The 22,392-nt window shown below is 47.2% G+C and overlaps 1 protein-coding gene across 2 annotated transcripts in view; it reads left to right on the forward strand.

Annotated features, from left to right (window-relative positions):
• The window catches only part of immp2l (inner mitochondrial membrane peptidase subunit 2), a 150,377-nt gene that overhangs the window by 3,865 nt on the left and 124,120 nt on the right, over positions 1–22,392 (forward strand). For both annotated transcript variants that reach the window (XM_023832706.2, XM_072711736.1), the window contains exons 2-3: positions 10,553–10,690; positions 20,718–20,821. In XM_023832706.2, coding sequence (XP_023688474.1) covers positions 10,556–10,690; positions 20,718–20,821 — 239 coding nt within the window. In that variant the 5' untranslated portion in view covers positions 10,553–10,555. The remainder of the gene's footprint in view (positions 1–10,552; positions 10,691–20,717; positions 20,822–22,392) is intronic.

Here is a 22,392-nt window from a genome sequence, read left to right on the forward strand (position 1 = left end):
AACTTTTCTTAAAAAGAAATACAGGAACTTGGAGGTAGTTGAGCTATGCAAAAGCTGTACATTTGCCATTACTGGTTAGGTTTGTAAAAATCTGCTCTGTAAGGTATACTGCAGCTGCTAAATGTCTGAGATTGGAACCCTGCTCAATTCCTTTCCCCCGTCCTGCCACTTCTGCGTGGCCTCCAGCAGAGGGCACTGCTGAGGTCAAGCATAGGTTAATTGGCTGCTTACCAATGTCTCGTACTCTGAAATTTGTGATATACCCAGAAGGGTATGTCATATTTCCACTCAGGGTATGAACATCAGGGTTATGAATGAAATGCAGATGAGGGCTGTTATGTTGGCCATCAATGGGATTTAAATAACATAGTCATTTGTGCTAGCGGTAGGCTAATCATGGAGTCAACCCCGCAATCTCAAAAGGATTTTCTCTGAGATGTTCTAACCTGATATTATTTTGGCAGCAGCCTTTTCCCTGAATACCCAAGTTCATTAAAATCTGGGCTCAATCAATAAGACCGCGACCTATGTTGACACCGAGGCGACGCTTAGAGCTTCCATTAACAAACTAAACGAGGAATTTGCTAGCCTACATTTACTGCTTTGCGTCAAGGTGCAGTGTGGACACGACCTGTCTGACCTTGCTTAGCCCAAGAATGCAGAGCTTCCTGTGAAGACGAGTACGTGTGTGACCATTATGGCAGCCGAGTGAATTAGCCCTGCAACTGAATCCGGTTGAACTATATTGCCGTGATAAAGAAGGGAATCGGTGTCGTGTCTTTTAGATGAAAGCTCATCTCTAGGGAAGTCTAACAGATTAACGCTGAATATTGCATTGAATTAGAACATCGAAGGGCAAAACATTATTATTAATTTAAATCAAACGAGAGGCAGATTCATCGGCTTTACTCTCTACAGTCCCTTTATTTTTCTTTTTAGCCAGTGCAATAGTTTAAACCAGATGGAAACAAAGTTTGACTCGTTTGATCATTTCTTTTTTATACTGGCGGCTGAAGTCTTTGTTCACTATAAATCCAATATTGTCAATTTATGTCAGAATTGATTTCAGGTCTTTCTCTCTCTGTATCTCTTCTTCATGGAAAAATGACCTCTCTCTTGTATTTAGTTATGGATCTGTTTGTAGTTCATGATTAAAAGGTGCCGTTACTTCCAGCTGACACGTGAGGGGAAGATGTCCGCCAGTTACACACACTGGGGCGTACACAGACAGTCTGAGGTCTGTTGTTACTGAAGACTCCCCTGCTTCAAACCGTTGCCTTGTTGGCCTTCCATCAGCCTTCCTAGGGCTGGGGGGGCAATGTGCTCCGTTCTCTGACGCGTAAGGTGTACTCTCTGTTGTACTCTCTGTTCTCTGACGCGTAAGGTGTACTTTCTGTTGTACTCTCCGTTCTCTGATGCGTAAGGTGTACTCTTGTTTTCCTGCCTGCTGACCTTCTTGACTGCTAATTGGCATAGACAAGCAGGTGATGTAGTGGTTAGGAAAAAGATGCTGTTTCTGAACCAGATTGAATTTGTGATTTTAAATATTTTGTACACTGTTAAATAAATTTTTAGCAAACGCACAAAACCTTAGGGCTGCACAATTGATTGTAAAAAAAGCACAATCCTTTATTTATCTTATTTCAAAATGACAATGGTTCTTCTGCGTTGTATTAAATCAGCTGGATAAAAACAAGTGGTCCTGCTTTTCTCCAGAGAGGCTCAAGCGTTCCATAATTCTACATGCTCTTTAAAGGGCTTTTCTACTGCACGAGGTACCTTACTTCTGGTACTTCAAGAAAGTACCAAAAATACAGCACTTTAAGGTGTTGGTTTTCTACTGGTGTGACAGCTGGTATCAGAACTAAATGGCATCACAACGCGAGGCAGGGTGTTTTGTACTGAATTTGAAAAATGGCTGTAGTACATTAAAGGGCTAGACGATGTGCAAAATTAATACCAGCACCCCATGTTGTGCATGTGCAATTCTTATAGTGTTAGTCATCTACGTTAAGATCAGGCTTTTTCTTACTTTCAGTTCTGTATGGACATTATAGCGCAGGTAGTTTAGGTTTGGCTAAAATGTTTTTATTCTGTCATAGGAAAAAAAATCAAGTTTTGCTTTTCAAGATTATCTTGAATATGTTTAAAAATCAGTTTAAAGTTTTACCTCCACTTCTTTTTGCATAAGCGCTGCATGCGTTCAAGACAATTATAATCATTTTTTTCCTTGCTGTTTAAATCACTCCTAGATGGGTTTGTGAGAAATTTATTCTCCTTAACTTTTTTGTTTTATGAATACCTCAGTAGTTTGCAAGTGTTTTCAAGAGACAGGCTTCCTGCATAACCAGTCGACAAGGAAAGTCACACCCCAAAGTACTGAAGTATTAAAAAAGTACCCCACTGCCACTTTTGGTATGGCTGTTTTGGTTACCATATTTCAATGCCCGGTTAAGCATTTGATATGCCAGTCCTTTCACGCAGTTCGCTGGCCTCTAGAAAAGCAGCATTCAGTCAGATATAATCTTCGGTTTGGGACGGGTAGGTTTGGCGACTTGGAAACCAAACTTCTTAACAACATGGAGACAAAACTAATAATTGCAGTGTTCCAGTACCCTGAATTATTTAACGTCACCTTAAAATCATATTGAGACTTAACTGCAGAGACAGGGATGGTTTTAGTAAGCATATTTAGCTAATGAAACTAAAGTAAACACACTTTTTGATCCAACAGCAAGAGCTTTTTTTGTGTAAACCAACAATGTAACTCATTTTGATTCGAACCGAAAAATACTTTACAATTGCACTTTGTAGCAAGCGCTCTTTCATGACATAGTATTCACCCATCCAGCGCCTTTTGCAAGCGCCAGGCGGTTTTCCACTGGCAGTGAGGACACAGCCTAACTCTCCATGATGCTTCCCAGTATATTTGGTGAGAGAATGTGGGTGTGGCTTAACATGGGTGTGGCTTGATGTGCCTGTGGCTTACTCCCTAACCTGTCAGTGGTAGATTCTGGGCCTCAGCCTTTACTCAACTGCAGTGCTGTGTGCTGGCCTTGATGGGGCCTTGGCTTACTCCCTAACCTGTCAGTGGTAGATTCTGGGCCTCAGCCTTTACTCAGCTGCAGTGCTGTGTGCTGGCCTTGATGGGGCCTTGGCTTACTCCCTAACCTGTCAGTGGTAGATTCTGGGCCTCAGCCTTTACTCAGCTGCAGTGCTGTGTGCTGGCCTTGATGGGGCCTTGGCTTACTCCGTAACCTGTCAGTGGTAGATTCTGGGCCTCAGCCTTTACTCAGCTGCAGTGCTGTGTGCTGGCCTTGATGGGGCCTTCACTTGATGCTGAGGTTGGCTTCTTTGTGCCGGAGAGAGCTGCTTTTTATCTGAGGTGGGGAAGAGCCTCACTCCAGCTGTCTGGGGTCTCGCAGAACTGGGTCTCTCACGTCCTGAGGGGTGTGATGCACAGCCTGCTGGGGTCTCTCGGGTCAGGGAGGAGGGGCCATGGCTTGAGGGGGGACAGTAAGGTGCAGAGTGTCCTCTGGATTTGAAAGGCTACATGCTTGGGGTAGAAACAGCTGCAGAGCTGGGGGGTACGGGGGTAAGACAATGCTGCACAAATATTTAATCTTAAAGGGTTAAGGCATTTTATATGCTTTGAAGTGCAAATTCTCGGATTGCGACTTTATAGTTTTAGGACCTGCGGAATTGTTCTGGCACATTACCAGGGCTCCTATGGAGAGTTTTTTAATCTCTATTACCTTTTACAATATTTTTAATGAAGCCTTAATCAGAAGAGGCTATTCTAAGCTCTTTGTTTTGGTATTTCTTGCCCACATGTCCACTGTGATTATTTTTAAAATAAGCTTTTTCCTTTCTTTCCCCAGTGGAGCGAGTGATGCTCAGGGTACTTTGATTATTTATTTATTTTATTTAGTGTAATTACAGTGGATTTTAATTAAGATGCATAGAAGTGCTGATATTGGCTCCACATTAAAGAAGTGCCCAGAATTTCAGGGACTGACTCCAGAGATTCCAGGTTTTTCTTCCAACAGACATCATAGAGCGCCTTTGCAGGGAAGGAAGCTGTCCTTCTGTCCCAGATGGACGAGGGTGGTAGGCGGCCCCTGGCCGGGATGCTGTCCTCACTGCCCTCCATCTCCTCATGCTAAGGGGTGAGATTGCCTGTATTCTGATTGGCTGTATCACCACAGTCTGGTTTGTGCTCAGAGGGCCGGCTGGTTAGCGCCCCCATGCTGATTCTGCCAGCAGGGGGTGCGCTGTAGACCGCGGGCCTCTCGCGTACGCTTTAGCCAGGTCTGCGGTCCTTCCCATCTGTCTTCATCTGCAAGCTGCACCCCATGAAACCAACGCTAATGGAGACCCACCAAGTGCCAGCTGCTCTCTTCCTTTCCCACTAATCTCCACCAACCGCGCGCAGTGGAGGCTGTCGTGTGACTCATCGGCCTTTTTCACCCCCCCACCTTCTCCTTCTCTTTCTGTGGTTGTACCCTACCCTACATTTTTCATTACCTTTCCATCTTTGATGCCAACACCCTTCCTGTCAAACAGCTGTCCAGAACAGAATGTCCATCCATCTTCAAACTGCTAACCCTGGTCAGGCTCACCTGGACTCTATCCCAGGCAGCAGAAGCCTGGGATGCACCTTGAACAGGGTGAGAGTCCATCGCAGGACACACACACAGTCCCAATCCTAATGTCTGGTTGATTTAAAGACACAAATTAGCCTAAGTAATGGACTGCAGGAGGAAACTGGAGAACCCAGATGAAACCCACACCTGCCGAAGAGAGCATGTGAAGTCCACACTAGACATGCACCGATTGCAATTTTCTTGGCCAATTGCAATTTCCAATTTTTTTTCAAGTGTTATCTGCCAATACCGATTTTTGCCGATTCCGATTTTCTTTCTAGGAACTATAATTGACAGCATGTACAGTCCCCTCCACAATTATTGGTACCCCTTGTAAAGATTTGTAAAAAGGGTTAGAAAAAATTCACCTTTTGGCGAAGCAGCTTCATGTCACACTGAAAAATTGAGAAAAATCAAACCTTTCACTAACATAAATTTATTTCAAGAAAAAAATCCTTCATCAAGAAATAATTATCTTTAACAAAAACACATGTGCCACAATTATTGGCACCCCCGGAAATTATAGTGAACACAATGTAACAGAAGCAAGTTTTCCCCTGTAAATTGTACGTCTTTTAGTTGAGTTGATTGGAGTGAATAGGAACCTTCAAGCTGTAATCCATGACTTCCTGGTTAACAGGGATAAGAACATGAGGTGACACAGAGCCCAAATTCCCTTAGTCATCCATCAACATGGGAAAGATAAGAGAACATACAAACCAAATGAGGGAGAAGTGTGTTTACCTTCATAAGTCAGGGAATGGGTATTAAAAAATAGCTACTCGCCTTAAAATGCCCATTTCTACTGTTAGGGCAATAATAAAAAAAGTGGACAAAAACTTGAACTGTTACAAACCTGCCTGAAAGAGGACCCAAGTTTATTTTTTCCCCATGTACAGTGAGGAGGATTGTAAGAGAGGCAAAAAAAATCCCCTAGGATGACTGTTGGTGAATTACAAGATCTTGAGGTGACCACGACTCTGAAAAAAATCAGACGCCCCCTTCATGCTAACAGATTATTTGGAAGGTGTTGTAAGACTTGACAGGAGATGTGATGAAAGTTAATTGTGTGTGTATTATAACTGTCTCTCAGGCATAACGTAATGGCGCATCCCGCTACCGGCACCCTGCCCAACCCGTATATACATACCTCGCGATAACTAAACTAGGTACGGCAGCTCACACAGATCAAACAACAGAACAGTTAAACAGCACAGATGTCTACAGAAGGTATGCCAGAAAAAGCTTCTTTTTTTTTGTCAGTTAACCATAAACGTAAGCACCTACAACAACTTTGACTGGAACCAAATTCAATGGTCTTATGAAACAAAAATGGAGCTCTTTGGCAATAAATATAAGGTGGTTTTGGAGTAAAAAGAAGGATGGCTATAATGAAATGAACCTTATCCCAAATGCAAAATATGGTGGAGGTTCTGTGATGTTGTGGGGCTGTTTTTCCTCCAAAGGCCCTGGAAACCTCATTAGGGTACATGGCATTATGGAGTCCTTGAAATATCAGGACATTTTAAATCAAAATTTGGCTGCCTTTCCCAGGAAACAAAAACTGGGCTGTCACTGGATCTTCCAGCTGGACAGTGATCCGAAGCACATGTCCAAATCAACACAAAAGTGGTTAGCTGACCGCAGAATCAAGCTTCTGCCATGGCCATCTCAGTCCCCTGACCTGAACCCCATTGAAAACCAGTGGGCTGAGCTGAAGAGGAGAGTGCACAAGAGATGGCTTAGGACCCTGGATGATCTGGAGAGATTCTGTACAGAGGATTGGACTCAGATGACCTACTTGGTATCAGACTCAGTGCTGTTACACTGGCAAAGGGAGGTTGTACAGAGTATTAAAAGCAGGGGTGCCAATCATTGTGGCACATGTGTTTTTGTTAAAGATAATTATTTCTTGATGAAGGATTTTTTTCTTGGAAAAAAATTTTGTTAATGAAAGGTTGGATTTTTCTCAGTTTTTCAGTGTGACGTGAAGCTGCTTCACCAAAACGTGGATTTTTTTCTAACCCTTTTTACTAATCTTTACAAGGGTGCCAATAGTTATGGAGGGCTCTGTACAAACAAAAATCAGCTTTTCTTCAATGCAAAATTTTACTTTCATAATAAAAGAAATTGTTAAACTTTATGGTTCCCCCAAACTTCATTAAGTTACTTGCTCTGTAACTGGAAAGAGGTACAAATAGCAATTAACTGCAAATGAGTTGTTGTACACCCAACGTTATCTGACATATTTTACTTTACCAGCCAAGAGCAGGTGCATAGATTTAAACAGCAAATGCCAGTTACTTATGTCATTTTCCAGTATTTTAAAATTCACCAGATAACACGACATTGACCTTTTGCTGTTTTTCACTCATCAAATCCGTAGGTTACACACTTCCAAATAAAACTGAGGTTTACTATTAAATATTTTATATTATTAATTGCAACTTCACTTGATATGCAGATACAATTCTTATCATTAGGCCGCTATGTGCGTGACGTGTGGCACATGGACCGGTTCGGTATCGGAAATACATGAGAAATACATACAGTATGATCCGGTTGGTCTCCGGTGTGGGCCAAGCATGCTGACAATTGGCCAATTCCAGTCCCTCTACTCCACCCACACACACAGAGTGGAGGTGAGAACGGAACCCCCAGTCTGGGAGGTGTGAGGGGACAGTCTCTTTCAGCTCACTGTGCGTCATCTGGACATTTCTGTTGATTTTTGCGAGGTTCTCATAGCTTCAGCCTTCAAATGTCCCACTTGCTTTCATGCTCGATCTCCTTGGTCAAGTTAATAAAATTTTTCAAATTCTCATGATGTAACATATTGGACTGTAGCTTATAAAAAGGTTTGAGGGCGCTTGTGTCGGTTCTGAAGATATTTATGAACATACGCCTTTTCAGACAGAGAACCGACTGACCTCCCACCCAGACCTCCTAAAAAGAATGCCGCAAGTATGGCCATTGTTTGAAAAAGTGAAAAAGCAGTCATGTTGGAACATTCCAGAACAGTGAATCCAGGCACAGGGCCTTTCCTTGTATTACAATGACAAATGGACCTGAGAGTTCCTGTCGCCGCATGGCTAAACACGGAGGCACCTGATTTCACCGTAACATCACACCTCCATCGTTTTCCGGTCCTCTCGGCCAAAGCCTCCTGCTTTTCGTACGGTCCTGCTCTCCTGTCATTTTGAGCAAGTGGACAGCGAGGAGCCGGAATTGTGCACCCGGCGTTTCCAGTTTGATTAGTTCATCTAGTGGAATGCCGAAAGCGTATGTGTTGTCCTTCATTAGATATTTGTTTGAGGCTGAATTGACTTATTTTCATCCTGTAATATATGGTCAGGGAGTAGAGCACTGATTTGTTCAATAGTCTGATGTGTTCTGTGACAAAGTGACAAGCCTTGGTACTATATTAGGTCGTATTTGTTACAGATGGATGGCCATGATATGAATTTGGGTTAGACCGGATCCGATGCCTTGTTCAGGTAAAGTGTTGGACGTCTGACTGACAGGAAGTAGAGGTGAGGGATAATTAGGAAAACTCTGATAGGGGTTTTTGAGTCCCACTGCTAGTTGCAGATCACTGGAATCAGAACTGGCTAATACAGCGATCGGTGGAAAAATATGCTTTAAGAATGAATCTTAAATCGGTTAAGATAAATGTTTCCAATATTTAACAAAAAGACAGTAGCCATTTATACCATAAAAAACAAACAAGCAAACCAAAAACAAGGGGTTATTAACTCATGGTGACAGGTTCATGCTTTTCCAAGACACTCATGGATTTTTTTTTTCAAGAAAAATAAGCATCTCTCCGTTTTTGGAGAGTCTGTTCCTCTTCTCATCCCAAATTTGCACAGCTGTACTGAACAACCGCTCACTCTCCTCTCTCTAACACAGAGTTCAGAGATAATCTTGGATGCTCATATTCCTCATGCTGCTCTCAGTGAAGACGCAGATGTCTAATGAGGTTCGTGGTGTTGAATGCCTTAGCAGATGATCCTCCATGAGCAACTTCTTTTGCACATATGCTGCAGACTGCAAGTCCTTCATCTTTAATAGATATCTGGTTACGCTGCCAGACCGGAGACGACATAGTGCTGCTGCTGCGTTTGAAACTTCATGCACATACTTCAGTCATCGGTGCACATACTCTATTGTACGTCATCCGCAAAAATCAGTATTTGAGATCGGTCAGATTAAAGTCTGCCAATCAAGTAATTAAGACTATCAGCTGATTTAAATCAGCTGTCGATAGACTGCAGTATTTCTAGAGGTAATGCATTATTTCAGCAGTATAAAGTGACGGATTATCCATCGCTAGCTTTTGGCTGGGGGCTTGTGGTTGGTGTTTTCATTGTCGTCTTCTGGTCAGTTTGTACCGATTAAACAGGAATGGCAGGAGTGACACTGCCCAGGAGCAATGGCTAGTGCAGGGTGGAGGGAGGCGGGTCGGACTGTGTCACTCGCATGGCTGCAGCTGGTTCCCATGGGCTACCTTCCCGTGATGCACCGGGCTGGGAGGGGTTCAAATAAAGACATATAATGAAGTGAATGAACAGGAAACAGCATGAGAAATGTTGGGCCATTAAGCCGCCTCCTTCACCCTAAGCTGGTGGTGTTCAGCACTGGTATTCCACCACTGCCGGTGCGTTGGGGGAATTCTCCGCTCGGGCCCCGGCTTACTGGGCAAGATTGAAAAGTGCCTCAGTTGGATGAAAGAGGGTTTAGGAGCAGGCAGACCCTGTTTTCTAATAAAGCACCGTAAAAGCAAATGTATGGCTGCATTTCCAGCTTGCCTTCTTTAGGGGATTTAGAACCAATAAGAAAGAGAACAGCCTGGTATCCGCTGCTCCTGTAGCCCATGCGGCGTGACATCCGCTGCTCCTGTAGCCCATGCGGCGTGACATCCGCTGCTCCTGTAGCCCATGTGGCGTGATATCTGCTGCTCCTGTAGCCCATGTGGCGTGATATCTGCTGCTCCTGTAGCCCATGTGGTGTGATATCTGCTGCTCCTGTAGCCCATGTGGCGTGATATCTGCTGCTCCTGTAGCCCATGTGGTGTGATATCTGCTGCTCCTGTAGCCCATGTGGTGTGATATCTGCTGCTCCTGTAGCCCATGCGGCGTGATATCCGCTGCTCCTGTAGCCCATGCGGCGTGACATCCGCTGCTCCTGTAGCCCATGTGGCGTGATATCTGCTGCTCCTGTAGCCCATGTGGTGTGATATCTGCTGCTCCTGTAGCCCATGTGGTGTGATATCTGCTGCTCCTGTAGCCCATGTGGTGTGATATCTGCTGCTCCTGTAGCCCATGTGGCGTGATATCCGCTGCTCCTGTAGCCCATGTGGCGTGATATCCGCTGCTCCTGTAGCCCATGTGGCGTGATATCTGCTGCTCCTGTAGCCCATGTGGTGTGATATCTGCTGCTCCTGTAGCCCATGCATGTTATAGCACCCAGGTGTCCCATTGCAGTGCGTGCTAATCTATGGGTGCTTGGTTGCACTGCTCCGGTCTGAGATCGCTCTGCTCTGCTGCCGTGGCCACCAAGCTTGAGGTTCTGCTTAAATGAATAGGCTGGTCTGGCCTGCTGTGATTTCTTGGTTGGATGGAAGTGTGCTTGTGTCACTTTGACCATGTTTTTTATGTATTTAATATTTTTCGCTGATTAGTTGTAACTGTGTACAGAAATGCAATGCGGTTAAGATGAAGTCTCGGGCACTCTATGAAACGGCATAATGAAAATGCATATATTTTCATCTTGGTACTTTTTGCTGCCTATTTATCTTTTGCCAGGCAGGTTTTAAAGGGGAGGACAGTAGGCTAGCCTCCCCTTTAAAGACGGCCTGGCCCCGTGCTCTTCAGGCGTTATGACATCACATGATTGTTGCCTCCCAGGGCATGGCGCAGAGCTCAGCTTTCGGACGGCGGTGTGCCCGGGCCTTTGTGAGCGGCTTCTTCGTGGCTGTCCCAGTGACCGTGACCGTCCTTGACCGGCTGGCTTACATTGCCCGTGTGGAAGGTGCGTCCATGCAGGTAAGCCACCCTCCATGCTTCAGCAGGACTCCAAACCCATGGTCTCCATAAGTGGTCAAATGAAAACTGGAAGGTTTAAATCCTCATGAGAATGTGGCTTTTGCACCTTCTGAGAAGTGTTTGTTGTGTATCCTGTTAAATGTTCTGCCATATATGCATGTAGCCCTTCCATGATGAGTCTGTCGAATTAAAGCTTCTTTTAAGCTAATCTGTAAGGCCTTGTTTGTCTATGTGTGTGTCTGACAGATCAGTCACTTCTGCTTCATTTCAGCTGATTCATCATGTATGTTTACAGAAGAAAAGCTCTCACTGTGTGGGGGGGCACACGGGGGCAGGGGGTGTGGGGGTTGAGCAGCTTGAGGACAGCGGGACGCCGATGCCGTCCGTTTCTTGGAGTCATGTTGTTGTCAGCATGAGTTCAAGCATTCAGGGCGCAGCTTTCATCCTCAGAGCATCGTGTGCTGGGGAATCCAGGATGTTCCATTGCTCCGACTCCCGCTGTGCAAAATACTGCCGCTTGCCTGTTTACTGAAGCCAGGATGAACGGGTGCTGCACCGCTTGGCCAGCGGGTGTCTGGAAGACGGGCCTGAATGGCTGCGGGTTCGGGAGGAGTCACCCAAAAAGAAAGTATTCATTTATAATGTACAAAGGCTTCCTGATTGGTTGAAAATAGATATTATTGTTCTTTGTAGGTTCTTATTTATTTTTTTAGCCTGTTCCTCAACACAGGCTCAGTAACCCACTTGTGCTTGAATTGCTGGTGCGATTCTGGCAGTTTTATCTGCCAAAGCAGAATCAGGTTGAGAAGCCAGAATTGGAAATTCAAGGCTGATAGTCACTGTTAGTGGCGCGTTGAACCACAGCCGTGCTTCACAGTCATGCTTCTTGTCGTAGTCATGCTTCACAGTCATGATTTCTGCTGCAGTTATGCTTCACAGTCGTGCTTCCCGCCACAGTCATTCTTCACAGTCAGGCTTCCCGCCACAGTCGTGCTTCACAGTCAGGCTTCCCGCCACGGCCGTGCTTCACAGTCATGCTTCTTGTCGTAGTCATGCTTCACAGTCATGATTTCTGCTGCAGTTATGCTTCACAGTCGTGCTTCCCGCCACAATAGTACTTCACAGTCATGCTTCCCGCCATGTTGCTCGCCCTCTCTGCCCCCCCCCCCCCTTCAAGCAGGTGGTGTTTCTTCCCTGCCCTGAGCTGAAACTCTGCTAATTAACCCCCCAAATCATCAATCGAGATTACTTCAAAACGCCTCAGATTACCCTAGATCACACCGGCCATGTGGCGTAATTAGCGTAATTGGGTGTGTGCAGCAAGCACGTGCTACTGAAGTGAAGGTACAGTGTAAAGCGGTCAGTGGGTTACTTTCACTTTGTGTCTTTGATGAAATCTATGCGTTTGGGTGATGGTGTATAGTATTTGTAGGGTGCAGGCGGTCCCCACGTTACGAATGACATCTGTTACCCAAGTCTATCTTTTAGTCAAATTTGTAGGTTAGCCGGATAAATAATAATGTGCTATGTAATAATAATTATAGAGTATTTATAAAAGTAGTTAAATACAGTACTGTACCTAGAGCCAACAAACTGCTGAAGCTGTGTAATGTTTTCACGAGCATCACAAAGTAGTGCATGCATTCATTATTATGAACCATTATTCACTGATTTTTAATACAGTAGGCTTTACAGTAGTCCATTTGTAAGTACGAGCCGTCCGTAAGTCAGACGGTCTTAACCGAGGGATTGTCTGTATTTTAGTGACCCAAGTGGGTTTTGGGTGGGTGGGGGAGTGGGGGAGTTTACTGAGATGGTAAGAGCGGGAGGAATATGGTTTTACCTGCAGGGAGACTGGGAAGGTGGGAGGCATGTGTGGGATCGCTGGGACAGGGAGTGGGCGAAGGCGATGGGCCAGGAGGAAGGGGAAGAAACGAGGGATTGTTCTAGAACAGTGGTGGGTGACGGTGATTCTGCTTAAATTAAACTTGGATGAGGGGGAGAGGGAGGGGGACGTTTAGGGCTACAGGTGTCTTGTATAGGAAGAAGACTGAGGGCAGGGGCGGGACCACAGGGACACTGGCCTCATCTGAAAGCTGATTGCCCCCCATAGTGCCCCCTCCCCTGTCACTCACCAATTCATAATATGCTGTTGGCCAATGATAAGGCTGCTCCCTCTGTATGAATTAGGGCCCCTCTTATGCCTTTAGGGCCCCTCTTATGCCTTTAGGGCCCCTCTTATGCCTTCCCACTGCTGCCCCTTGCTGAATGCTTGCTTGTTTCGTAGATGACGCATGCTGATCGTCGACTACATGAGGCTCATCGGGGTGTTGTCCGCATGGAAAGAGGGGGGAAGATCTGGTTATATCCGGCTCCTTTATGTTGCTCACCGCGTCTCTTAATGTGATTTTTCTAGAGTGTATGTTTCCAAGCTGTAATTACAGGCCTTGGCAAAAGTGCTTTCATGCTATTGGTGTTGCTATAGAAACCTCCAGAAAAAGCTCCTTGCTGTTAAACTTCTAAAGAATTCAATCTTTTGGGGTACAGTGGAAGGGTGAGTTTTTTTAAAACATAGAGCCAATCTGTTTTTCTTTAACTGATGAAAGTGTGTGAGAGAGGGACGAGGCTGCGGACCTAATAATATTCTCCTTTAATTCCCCTTTTGCTGGGGCAACCCAACCTGGAGGGAGGTCAGCTTTTGGAAGCGTGACTCTGAGAGTGACCAGGGCGCTGAGGTGCTGTTCTGCGTCCTGCTCGGCCTCGAACCTCACTGTAATCCTGCTGAGATGGAGCTCTAATATTAATCGGTCGCCATGGCAGCCGGCGCTGCCCTTCCGGAGCTCCCTGTAACCGGGCTACTCGGTGTCATGGGAACCAACCAAGTCGTGTGATGAGGTGTCTGGGTCCAAGACTCCCAGGCTACTGAGCAACGACCTATACGACCTATACCTGCTGGATGAGCAAACAGCGGCATCCCAGGGCATGGATACCAAAGCAGATTCACAGGGGACCCTGAATGCATGAAATTATATAATGTAACGATGGGGGTGCACTGTGACATTTTGACAGGGGGCCCAGAATTTCTGGCTGCTCCCCTGCGTACAAACTAACAGCTGGTCTTAGTGGTTAGTGGCGTGATTTGCCTTACTGCCTTCGACTCCTTGGGGGTTTAATAAATACTGAATCTTTTTATTGGGTGCATGGAGTCCCCCGTAGTCGTGTCCTGCATCTCTGGGTGTGTTGGGGGACGCTGGTCACTGGGCAGAAAGCTACCTGCAGAATGTCTCCCATTCACTCCAGACAAGCTAACGGGACAGACTAATGATTGTAATTTATCCGCTGTGCGTGTTTTAATTCCAGGTTGTGTAATTACGCTCTGAGCTACTCCCCTGTATTCAGGGAGAACGCGACAAATAAAAGGAGAAATAGAAATTCATCCTTCTCAAAAAATATTGTGGATAAAAATCTGGTGGGTGAGTCTGAATAGGCGTGAAATGGTGTGTGGGCGGCTGGGGGGCGTGGCCTGTAAAAGCCGGCGTGAAACGTACCGTTACAGGCACACACGATGGGTTGTAGCCTCATGTTTGGGTGCTGAGATTGTGTTCCAGGGTGGGGGGAGGGAAGTTGGGACGATTCCAAGGGCTTCTGGGTGACAGGAGGCCTAATACATTTGGAGCATTATTGGATTGATCTGGGTTGGGTGGGGCTTTGCTTTGGTAAGGGGCCTAATCTCCGACGATGTCCCTGTAGCACGCTGCAGATATCAACACCATGTGAAGGTAGAGGGGGCAGAGTCTTTAACGTATTTATGAATACAGCTTTTTGTGATTTCCATGCTCCGTGGTCTTTTATTAAGCTCTGCCGGGCCTCTCCTCTGCTTAGAGCTCGCACCTGTCCTGGGGCTGGGGGTGTACTGTACCTTCAGAGAGGCCGCATTACTGGACATGAGGATCAGAGGATGGAACCGGCAGGTTTTATTCGCACCCTAAGGCTCCAGCTCTGACATTTATCTCCCTCTCGTTTTCTGTATATGTCCAGTCGTTAATTTCACATCTGTCAGGTGCGGCCCAGCAGCTCTGCTCCACGTCAGTGCAGTTTGGTCCCATGAACAACATATCGTCTACTGTTCCTGTAGAGCATTGCCCTGACAGGAAAAATGGTGATGGGATCAAATCCCAGGGACAAAACCATATTGAAACCCATCCCTCTACTGTAAGTTGTGTCAGATAAATGAGTAAATGTGGGAATAAGCATTGTCTCGCTGTCCGCGGGTAAAAAGAATATGAACAAGTCCTGAGATTTATTTAAACAAGTTTAGTTTGGAGAGAAACATATGATTAGAAGAGGTTGAAACTTTGTTTTTTTTTTAATCTTTTTTTCTTTGTAGTGTTTTTATTTTCAATGCCCAGACTTGTATCCCTATAAATGAAGTGTACAAAATGACTTCTACATAGATGTGTGATTTGGTCTGCAGGGTAATTATCTCTCCCCCACAAGAAATGGCTGTCGATTTCCTTATGTAATGGTGTGTTGGGGGGCAGGCGGTTGAACATATGGTGGTGAATTTATCATGTGGTTTTTGTATGCAGACAGATGAACATGGAAGTCGGCACACGGCTGACTGATCACGTAGGTCTTTAAGCTGCTCTGTCCTGAAGAGGCCCTTGAGTTCGAGCTTTTCTCTCTTTAAAGGCACTCGAATTGGCTTCTGTGGTTCGGCACGGGTCACGGGTCTGTTAAAGCTGCACTCTGCCTATGTGTGATTCGTATGTGAAGTGCGCAGATCTCTTCAAAGCTTTATGCGTGCGTGTGTGGGTGCATGTGTGCGTGTGTATGTGTGTGAGAGAGAGAGAGAGAGATGCCTAACAGGGTGGGGGGCTTTTGTCCTGGCTTCAGGCAGAGCTATCGGGGGGGGGGGGCGTCCCAGACACAGGACCCTGAGCCTGGCTGGACACCGCAGCTGGTGTAAAGCACTTTTAAGACCCGATGTGTTCAGCATCCAAGGTGTCACATTTGTGAAGCATGGAGGAGTGTAATGAGGGTCTCGCCGCCAGCCCAGATACTGCCCCACGGCCTTATGGGAGCAGGGCCTGACAACACCCCTGAGTGCGCGGTCTGCTCTTCCAGGAGTGAAGGACTCTGGCAGGTACTCGGCGCTGTGGCCCTGCTCCCGTCATGCTTTCAGGTGGCGCGCTTAGCCTGCACTGGCGCATCGCGGTGCCGAGCTGATACCAGCATCCCATAATGCACCTCTTCTTGGAGGTGTTTTGCCTTGTTTGTCCTCTGCCCGTGGTGTGAAGGCCAGGGCTGAGGTCCATGAATGGGTTTGCTTTCAGCCACTTCTGTGAGTCAGAGGAATCTCTTACAGATGAAATACCTGGTTCTCTCACTGAATAGTTCTAGCATTTCAACTGCCCACTCCATCTTACCCATAATCCTCATGGTCTCCACACGGCAAGCTCTTTGTATACAAAGTTTTCACAGAGCCACGTATTACTCATTCTCAGCTGAAAGTCCAGATGGACAGACTGAGTTTTTGGTGTCATGCTGAACTCGTCTATAGGGAGACGTCTTTGAGGAACCGCAGGCAGGGAGTGTCTTTGTTTCCAAGATGTGGCTAACGGTGACAGCATCTGGCTTAATTAAGACAGACGCACCACTGTTTCAGACAGTAGGGGATATCAGACAGGACGTTTTGAGGTAGTTGAGATGGTTATTTATATAATAATGGTGATAATCATTCGGAAAAATATTCATTGACTATTCATTGTCCTGGTAGATTGGAACTTTAATCTTCGTCGATTATAAAAACACAATTTCAGGGGGAAAAAATGTTGGTGTGGCCTTTGTTGGATTGTCCTGCTGTTTCTGTCATCTTTTGATGCGACGTGTTTTTTCTCTCTTTTGAGACTGAAGCCTTCTCCCTCCACTTGAAGAATGAGCTTGGCTCCTGCAGCCATTTTTAACGTAGAAGTGATAAACATTAGGGTGTAATGCCATTTATGCCCCCTGTGTGGCACCTCTGCAGCCGTCAGTGTGATGGAGCGTCTTCTGAAAGGCATCCCTGCCTCACCCCCCACACCCGAGCTGTGCTGTCATTATGAAAATGAATTTTCGAGCACCATCATCACCTGGGCTGTTGTGTTCAGCCTCCTCGAGACGAATAGGATTAATTTGTCTGTTTTTTAAGGTTTTTTTTTTTTTATTTTATCTTTGAGAGAATAATGAAATTAGCTGCTGTTTCCTCTGAGGCATTGTGCCAGATTCCACAGCGAGGCGGTTGTGAGGTGTGTGTGTGTGTGTGTGGGTGTGTGTGTCTGTCTGTCTGTCTGTGGGTGTGTGTCTGTGTGTCTGTCTGTGTGTGTGTGTGTCTGTCTGTGTGTGTGTGTGTGTCTGTGTGTCTGTCTGTGTGTCTGTCTGTGTGTGTGTGTCTGTCTATCTGTCTGTCTGTTAGTGTGGGTGTGGGTGTGTGTGTGTGGTAAGTGGACATACTATGAGTTTTCCTATATGTAACAATACACAAGACTTTTCTCCCCATCAAAAAAATAGTTTACAGAAGCAAAGACGTGCGGGCAGGCTGCCGTCCTTTGGTTCGCATGATTGGTGATTTCTTCATTTATCCTGTCAATTCGATTCCTTTCTCTTCCTCCCACAACTGCCACTGTTTTAGCAAAAGAAAACACTTGAATTGTTTGTTTCTGACATGCAGCACTGAGATGTCGCATTTGTGTTGTGAAGGCAGCATTATTAAGTATTTGTGAATCGTTCATAAAAGAGCGACCATAGAGCAATTAAGTCACCACTACTTTTACACTAACAAAAATAAAAGTTTTTTTGGAAAGTTTTCGTAGGTTTCTAGCGAGGCCTCCTAAGCACCAGGCAGGTGATGGTTTACAGAGGCAGAGTTGGTACCGGCGGGGATATCCCTTCCTATTTCCTCTCGCTGTCCAAAAACTAGGTCAGGTGATGTGGTATCCCTGAACTTCCCTTTCTGTATGTGTGTGTGTGTGTGTGTGCGTGTGTGTTTATGCTGTGTGTGTGTGGTTGTGCATCGTATGCGTGTGTGTGCACACGTGTGTGGGTCTGTCTGTGTGTGTGTGTGTCTCTGTGTGGGTGTGTGTGTCTGTCTGTGTGGGTGTGTCTCTGTGTGGGTGTGTCTCTGTGTGTGGTTGTGCATGCGTATGCGTGTGTGTGAACACGTGTGTGTGTGTATGTGTGTGTGTCTCCGTCTGTGTCTCCACCCGGTATTGGACTGGACTCCCAGCTGTGTTTCCTCCTATCAACTATAATTTCATAACTAAGGCGCCTTTAGAGATCTTCAAGGAAGCTGGGAGTTGAGGTCATGCTTTATGAGATTTTTTTTTTACATTTATCATTACTATTATTGTCATTATTATGATAAGGTTCAAATTAAATTCAGAATTTCTTGTAATGAGAAATCCGTAGTGCGTGTGTAGGTGGGATCATATCGAAATGGAAAAAAAATTAAATGATACTTCATTTGCTATTTGAACAACTGCAGGCAGGCTTGTGCTCTTTGCTCAGACACACAGGCAGGTGAGAGGGAGGGTTGGGGTCCATCCCGCACCCCTGCAGCATTTTCTGGGGTTAAGGCTCTTGCTCAAGGGCCAAACAGAGATGTGACCGTGGGTAGATGTGTACTCGTGACCGTGGGTAGATGTGCACTCAAGTAAGTGTTGTTCCTTCAAAAAAGTATTGCTCTAAAAATCAAGAGTGTAAAAAATATCAGGTAAAACAAAAGACAAATCTATCTGTCAAGTTATTTCTTTTCAAAAGACCCATTTTACATTCCGGTTACATTTATTTATTAGACATTTTGGTCCAAAGTGAAGCGCAAGTGAGGCGAATAGCATATTACAGACATAGGGCTGTGGAGGAGTCAGCTAGGCGTGAGTGCAGCCGGGCCGAGCTGCCAGTTACGGGCGTGAGTGCAGCCGGGCCGAGCTGCCAGTGACGACCCAGGCGTGAGTGCAGCCGGGCCGAGCTCCCAGTGACGACCCAGGCGTGAGTGCAGCCGGGCCGAGCTCCCAGTGATGACCCAGGCGTGAGTGCAGCCGGGCCGAGCTCCCAGTGACGACCCAGGCGTGAGTGCAGCCGGGCCGAGCTCCCAGTGATGGGCGTGAGTGCAGCCGGGCCGAGCTCCCAGTGACGGCCCGAGCTCCCAGTGACGGCCCGGGTGTGAGTGCAGCTGGGCCGAGCTCCCAGTGACGGGCATGAGTGCAGCCGGGCCGAGCTCCCAGTGACAGTCATGAGTGCAGCCGGGCCGAGCTCCCAGTGACGGGCGTGAGCGCAGCTGGGCCGAGCTCCCAGTGACAGCCCGGGTGTGAGTGCAGCCGGGCCGAGCTCCCAGTGACGGGCGTGAGCGCAGCTGGGCCGAGCTCCCAGTGACAGCCCGGGTGTGAGTGCAGCCGGGCCGAGCTCCCAGTGACAGTCATGAGTGCAGCCGGGCCGAGCTCCCAGTGACAGTCATGAGTGCAGCCGGGCCGAGCTCCCAGTGACAGTCGTGAGTGCAGCTGGGCCGAGCTCTCAGTGACGGGCGTGAGCGCAGCTGGGCCGAGCTCCCAGTGACGGCCCGGGTGTGAGTGCAGCCGGGCCGAGCTCCCAGTGATGGGCGTGAGTGCAGCCGGGCCGAGCTCCCAGTGACGGCCCGAGCTCCCAGTGACGGCCCGGGTGTGAGTGCAGCTGGGCCGAGCTCCCAGTGACGGGCATGAGTGCAGCCGGGCCGAGCTCCCAGTGACAGTCATGAGTGCAGCCGGGCCGAGCTCCCAGTGACGGGCGTGAGCGCAGCTGGGCCGAGCTCCCAGTGACAGCCCGGGCGTGAGCGCAGCTGGGCCGAACTCCCAGTGACAGCCCGGGTGTGAGTGCAGCCGGGCCGAGCTCCCAGTGACAGTCGTGAGTGCAGCTGGGCCGAGCTCCCAGTGACGGGCGTGAGCGCAGCTGGGCCGAGCTCCCAGTGACGGCCCGGGTGTGAGTGCAGCCGGGCCGAGCTGCCAGTGACAGTCATGAGTGCAGCCGGGCCGAGCTGCCAGTGACGGGCGTGAGTGCAGCCGGGCCGAGCTCCCAGTGACGCCACGGGCGTGAGCGCAGCCGGGCCGAGCTCCCAGTGACGCCACGGGCGTGAGCGCAGCCGGGCCGAGCTCCCAGTGACGGGCGTGAGTGCAGCCGGGCCGAGCTCCCAGTGACGATGTTTCCGTGTGACGGGGTGACTGAACACGAGAGGTTGGCCAATAACAGTAAAAGTGAAAAACAGTCAGGAAAGGTACTGGCCATCGCAGGCTGTTCAGCCACCGCAAAAGTCGGAAGCAGAAAGCAGCAGTAACAAGTCATTCCCTGTGCTGTCAAATTATGCCGAGAAGTGCAGACAGGAGCTGAATCCTTACTCTCTGCTCAAACTACACCTAAAGTATCATAACTAGTTTCCCCAACCTGACTCCTAAATCTGCTACGTGGGCCGTGGCAGCGCTGATTCTGCTATCCCATTTCCAATTCCGCCCCGTCTCGCGCTCTAAGATGTGTGGGCCTTAATCATATCAGTCGTCACCCCTTCTTTTGACCGAAACAACACAACCACCCAGAACTCACGCCCCATTTCTGCAGGATAACCATCAGTTGTTTAATCCAGCTGCAGAGTCTACGGATTATTGGCCTATCTTTGGCTTCCAAAGGTATCTTTGGTTTAGAAAGGTGATAAATCTGTTTTTGAGACCCTTCTATGTTTTTAATGAATGGTTGCTGCTTAAATGCTCATTTTTTTCGTGTCTCCGGAGGGAGGTGAAGCTGAATGGGAGTCAAGTGCTCGTGGTCGGCTGAAGTGTGTGAATCATAATTACACTTTTGATCTGAATCTCTCTCCTTCTTGTGTTAAAATCCTCTGGAGACATGGATAGCAGATACAATCTCAGCCTGCCGAAGCTGTTATTTCAAACAAGTGAATACGAACCGTACGGCCTCTTATGGGAGAGAGTGTGTCGCCGGTGTGTAATTTATTTATTTTTTATTCTTCCAGCCGTCCCTGAACCCCGAAGGACAGACGACATCTGATGTGGTGTTGCTGAGCCGCTGGAGCGTTCGTGACTACCAGGTTCAGCGTGGGGACATCGTGTCACTCCTGTAAGCCGCCTGCGCCTATCTTTCGCAACGCTTATTTGGTTCTGGTTCTGGGCTGAGTGAGTATTGTGGAGCGTGGATGTCATCCAGTAAGCAGGCAGTGACATCATCCTTGTTCTTCCCAGTCGGATGCTTATGTCTGCCTCATGCTGGTGCTTTCTTTACTTTCACATAATGGCCTGGCCGAACCACGCTTGGGTGTTCATCAGGCCATAGTATTGACCCTGAGGGACCCCTCAGGCTTGGTGCTTGTTCCCCACTTTCTTTTATAGATCATCTTACCAGCAGCACTGTTCGTTGTACCTTCATAGATATAACATCTAGTTAGGGGCATGGAGAGGGTGGGGCTACAGGAACCCTGGCCGTGCTGAAAGGTGATTGGCCCCTGGAGTGCCCTCTCTCCTGTCACTCACCGATTCAAACTACATCACTGGTTAATGATAGGGCTGGCCCTTCTGTGTGAAATATGGCCCGTGCCTATTAATGCCCCCCATGCTGTGGAGTTACCCCTTCCTCACCCAGTGAAGGACCGGAGACGCTGCCTTTTACTGGAGACACGATGCCCCGGGATCGATCAGCTTGCCGTTAATGCTGTTCGGGGTGACATGTTCAGTTAGGGTCTTTGTTCAGGAAGCGTAGCATGACCTGCGCGTGCACCATCTCAGCTTGTCACCTCATTCCCGGTTTTATTGTCTGTCTTTCGTTGTTGTTTTTTTCGTGTAGCATTTTAGCGTCTACAAAGGGGGTCAGCTCAGACAGCTTGAGAGTCACTCACTGGCCCGGTGTGATCTCAGGGCGGACTCTTCCTGGGTTTGAGCTGCACTGGTGGCTTAACGCGTGCCTCTCTGCTATGATCACCCTGCCCTTCTGCGTCGCGACACTTCATTTTAATGACCTCCCTTTTATTTCTGCTTAAACATGGAAATAAGCATGAATAAGCATGAGTTTACTCAGTGTTTTATAACATTACTCATTATACAATGTGCTTAAGGTGATCTGGGCCCAGCCAGTAATGCCACATGGAGTTTTAATCATTTTTCTGAGGAGCATAAGTGCATAAGAGTATCACTAACATATAATGTTCATTTACAGTTACATACGTTTTTAGCACATTTGTGATATTACACATCATATATTTGCCATATATGGTGTATTTCTCATCTTATATATCATAGATCAGCTGGTTCTCAGCCTTCGGACCCAAATCATTGATGGTAAAAAGCTGAGAAAATGGTGCCATGATCCACCCACTGAAATGCTCCGTCATGTTGCAGTCTATCTTTGTATTTGTATCTTTGTTGGGACCGTCTGCTTCCACAATCTAATATGTACAAAACCCCCACACACACGTTTGTATTCATATCTTTGTGGGGATAGTCCATTCATTTCTATGTAAAAAAACCCTAAACCCAACAATGACAACCTTAACTCCTACCCAGCTCTAACCTTAACCATAAGTAACCAAATAAAATACAAGACTTTCAGCATTTTTAGATTTTGATTGCGGTCACAGATTTTTGTAAAATTGAGTTTTCAGTTAGTACCTGTCATGTTGCTGGGTCTGTGGTCTTTAA

Source organism: Paramormyrops kingsleyae, chromosome 1 (assembly GCF_048594095.1).
Source record: "Paramormyrops kingsleyae isolate MSU_618 chromosome 1, PKINGS_0.4, whole genome shotgun sequence".
Taxonomy (NCBI): domain Eukaryota; kingdom Metazoa; phylum Chordata; class Actinopteri; order Osteoglossiformes; family Mormyridae; genus Paramormyrops; species Paramormyrops kingsleyae.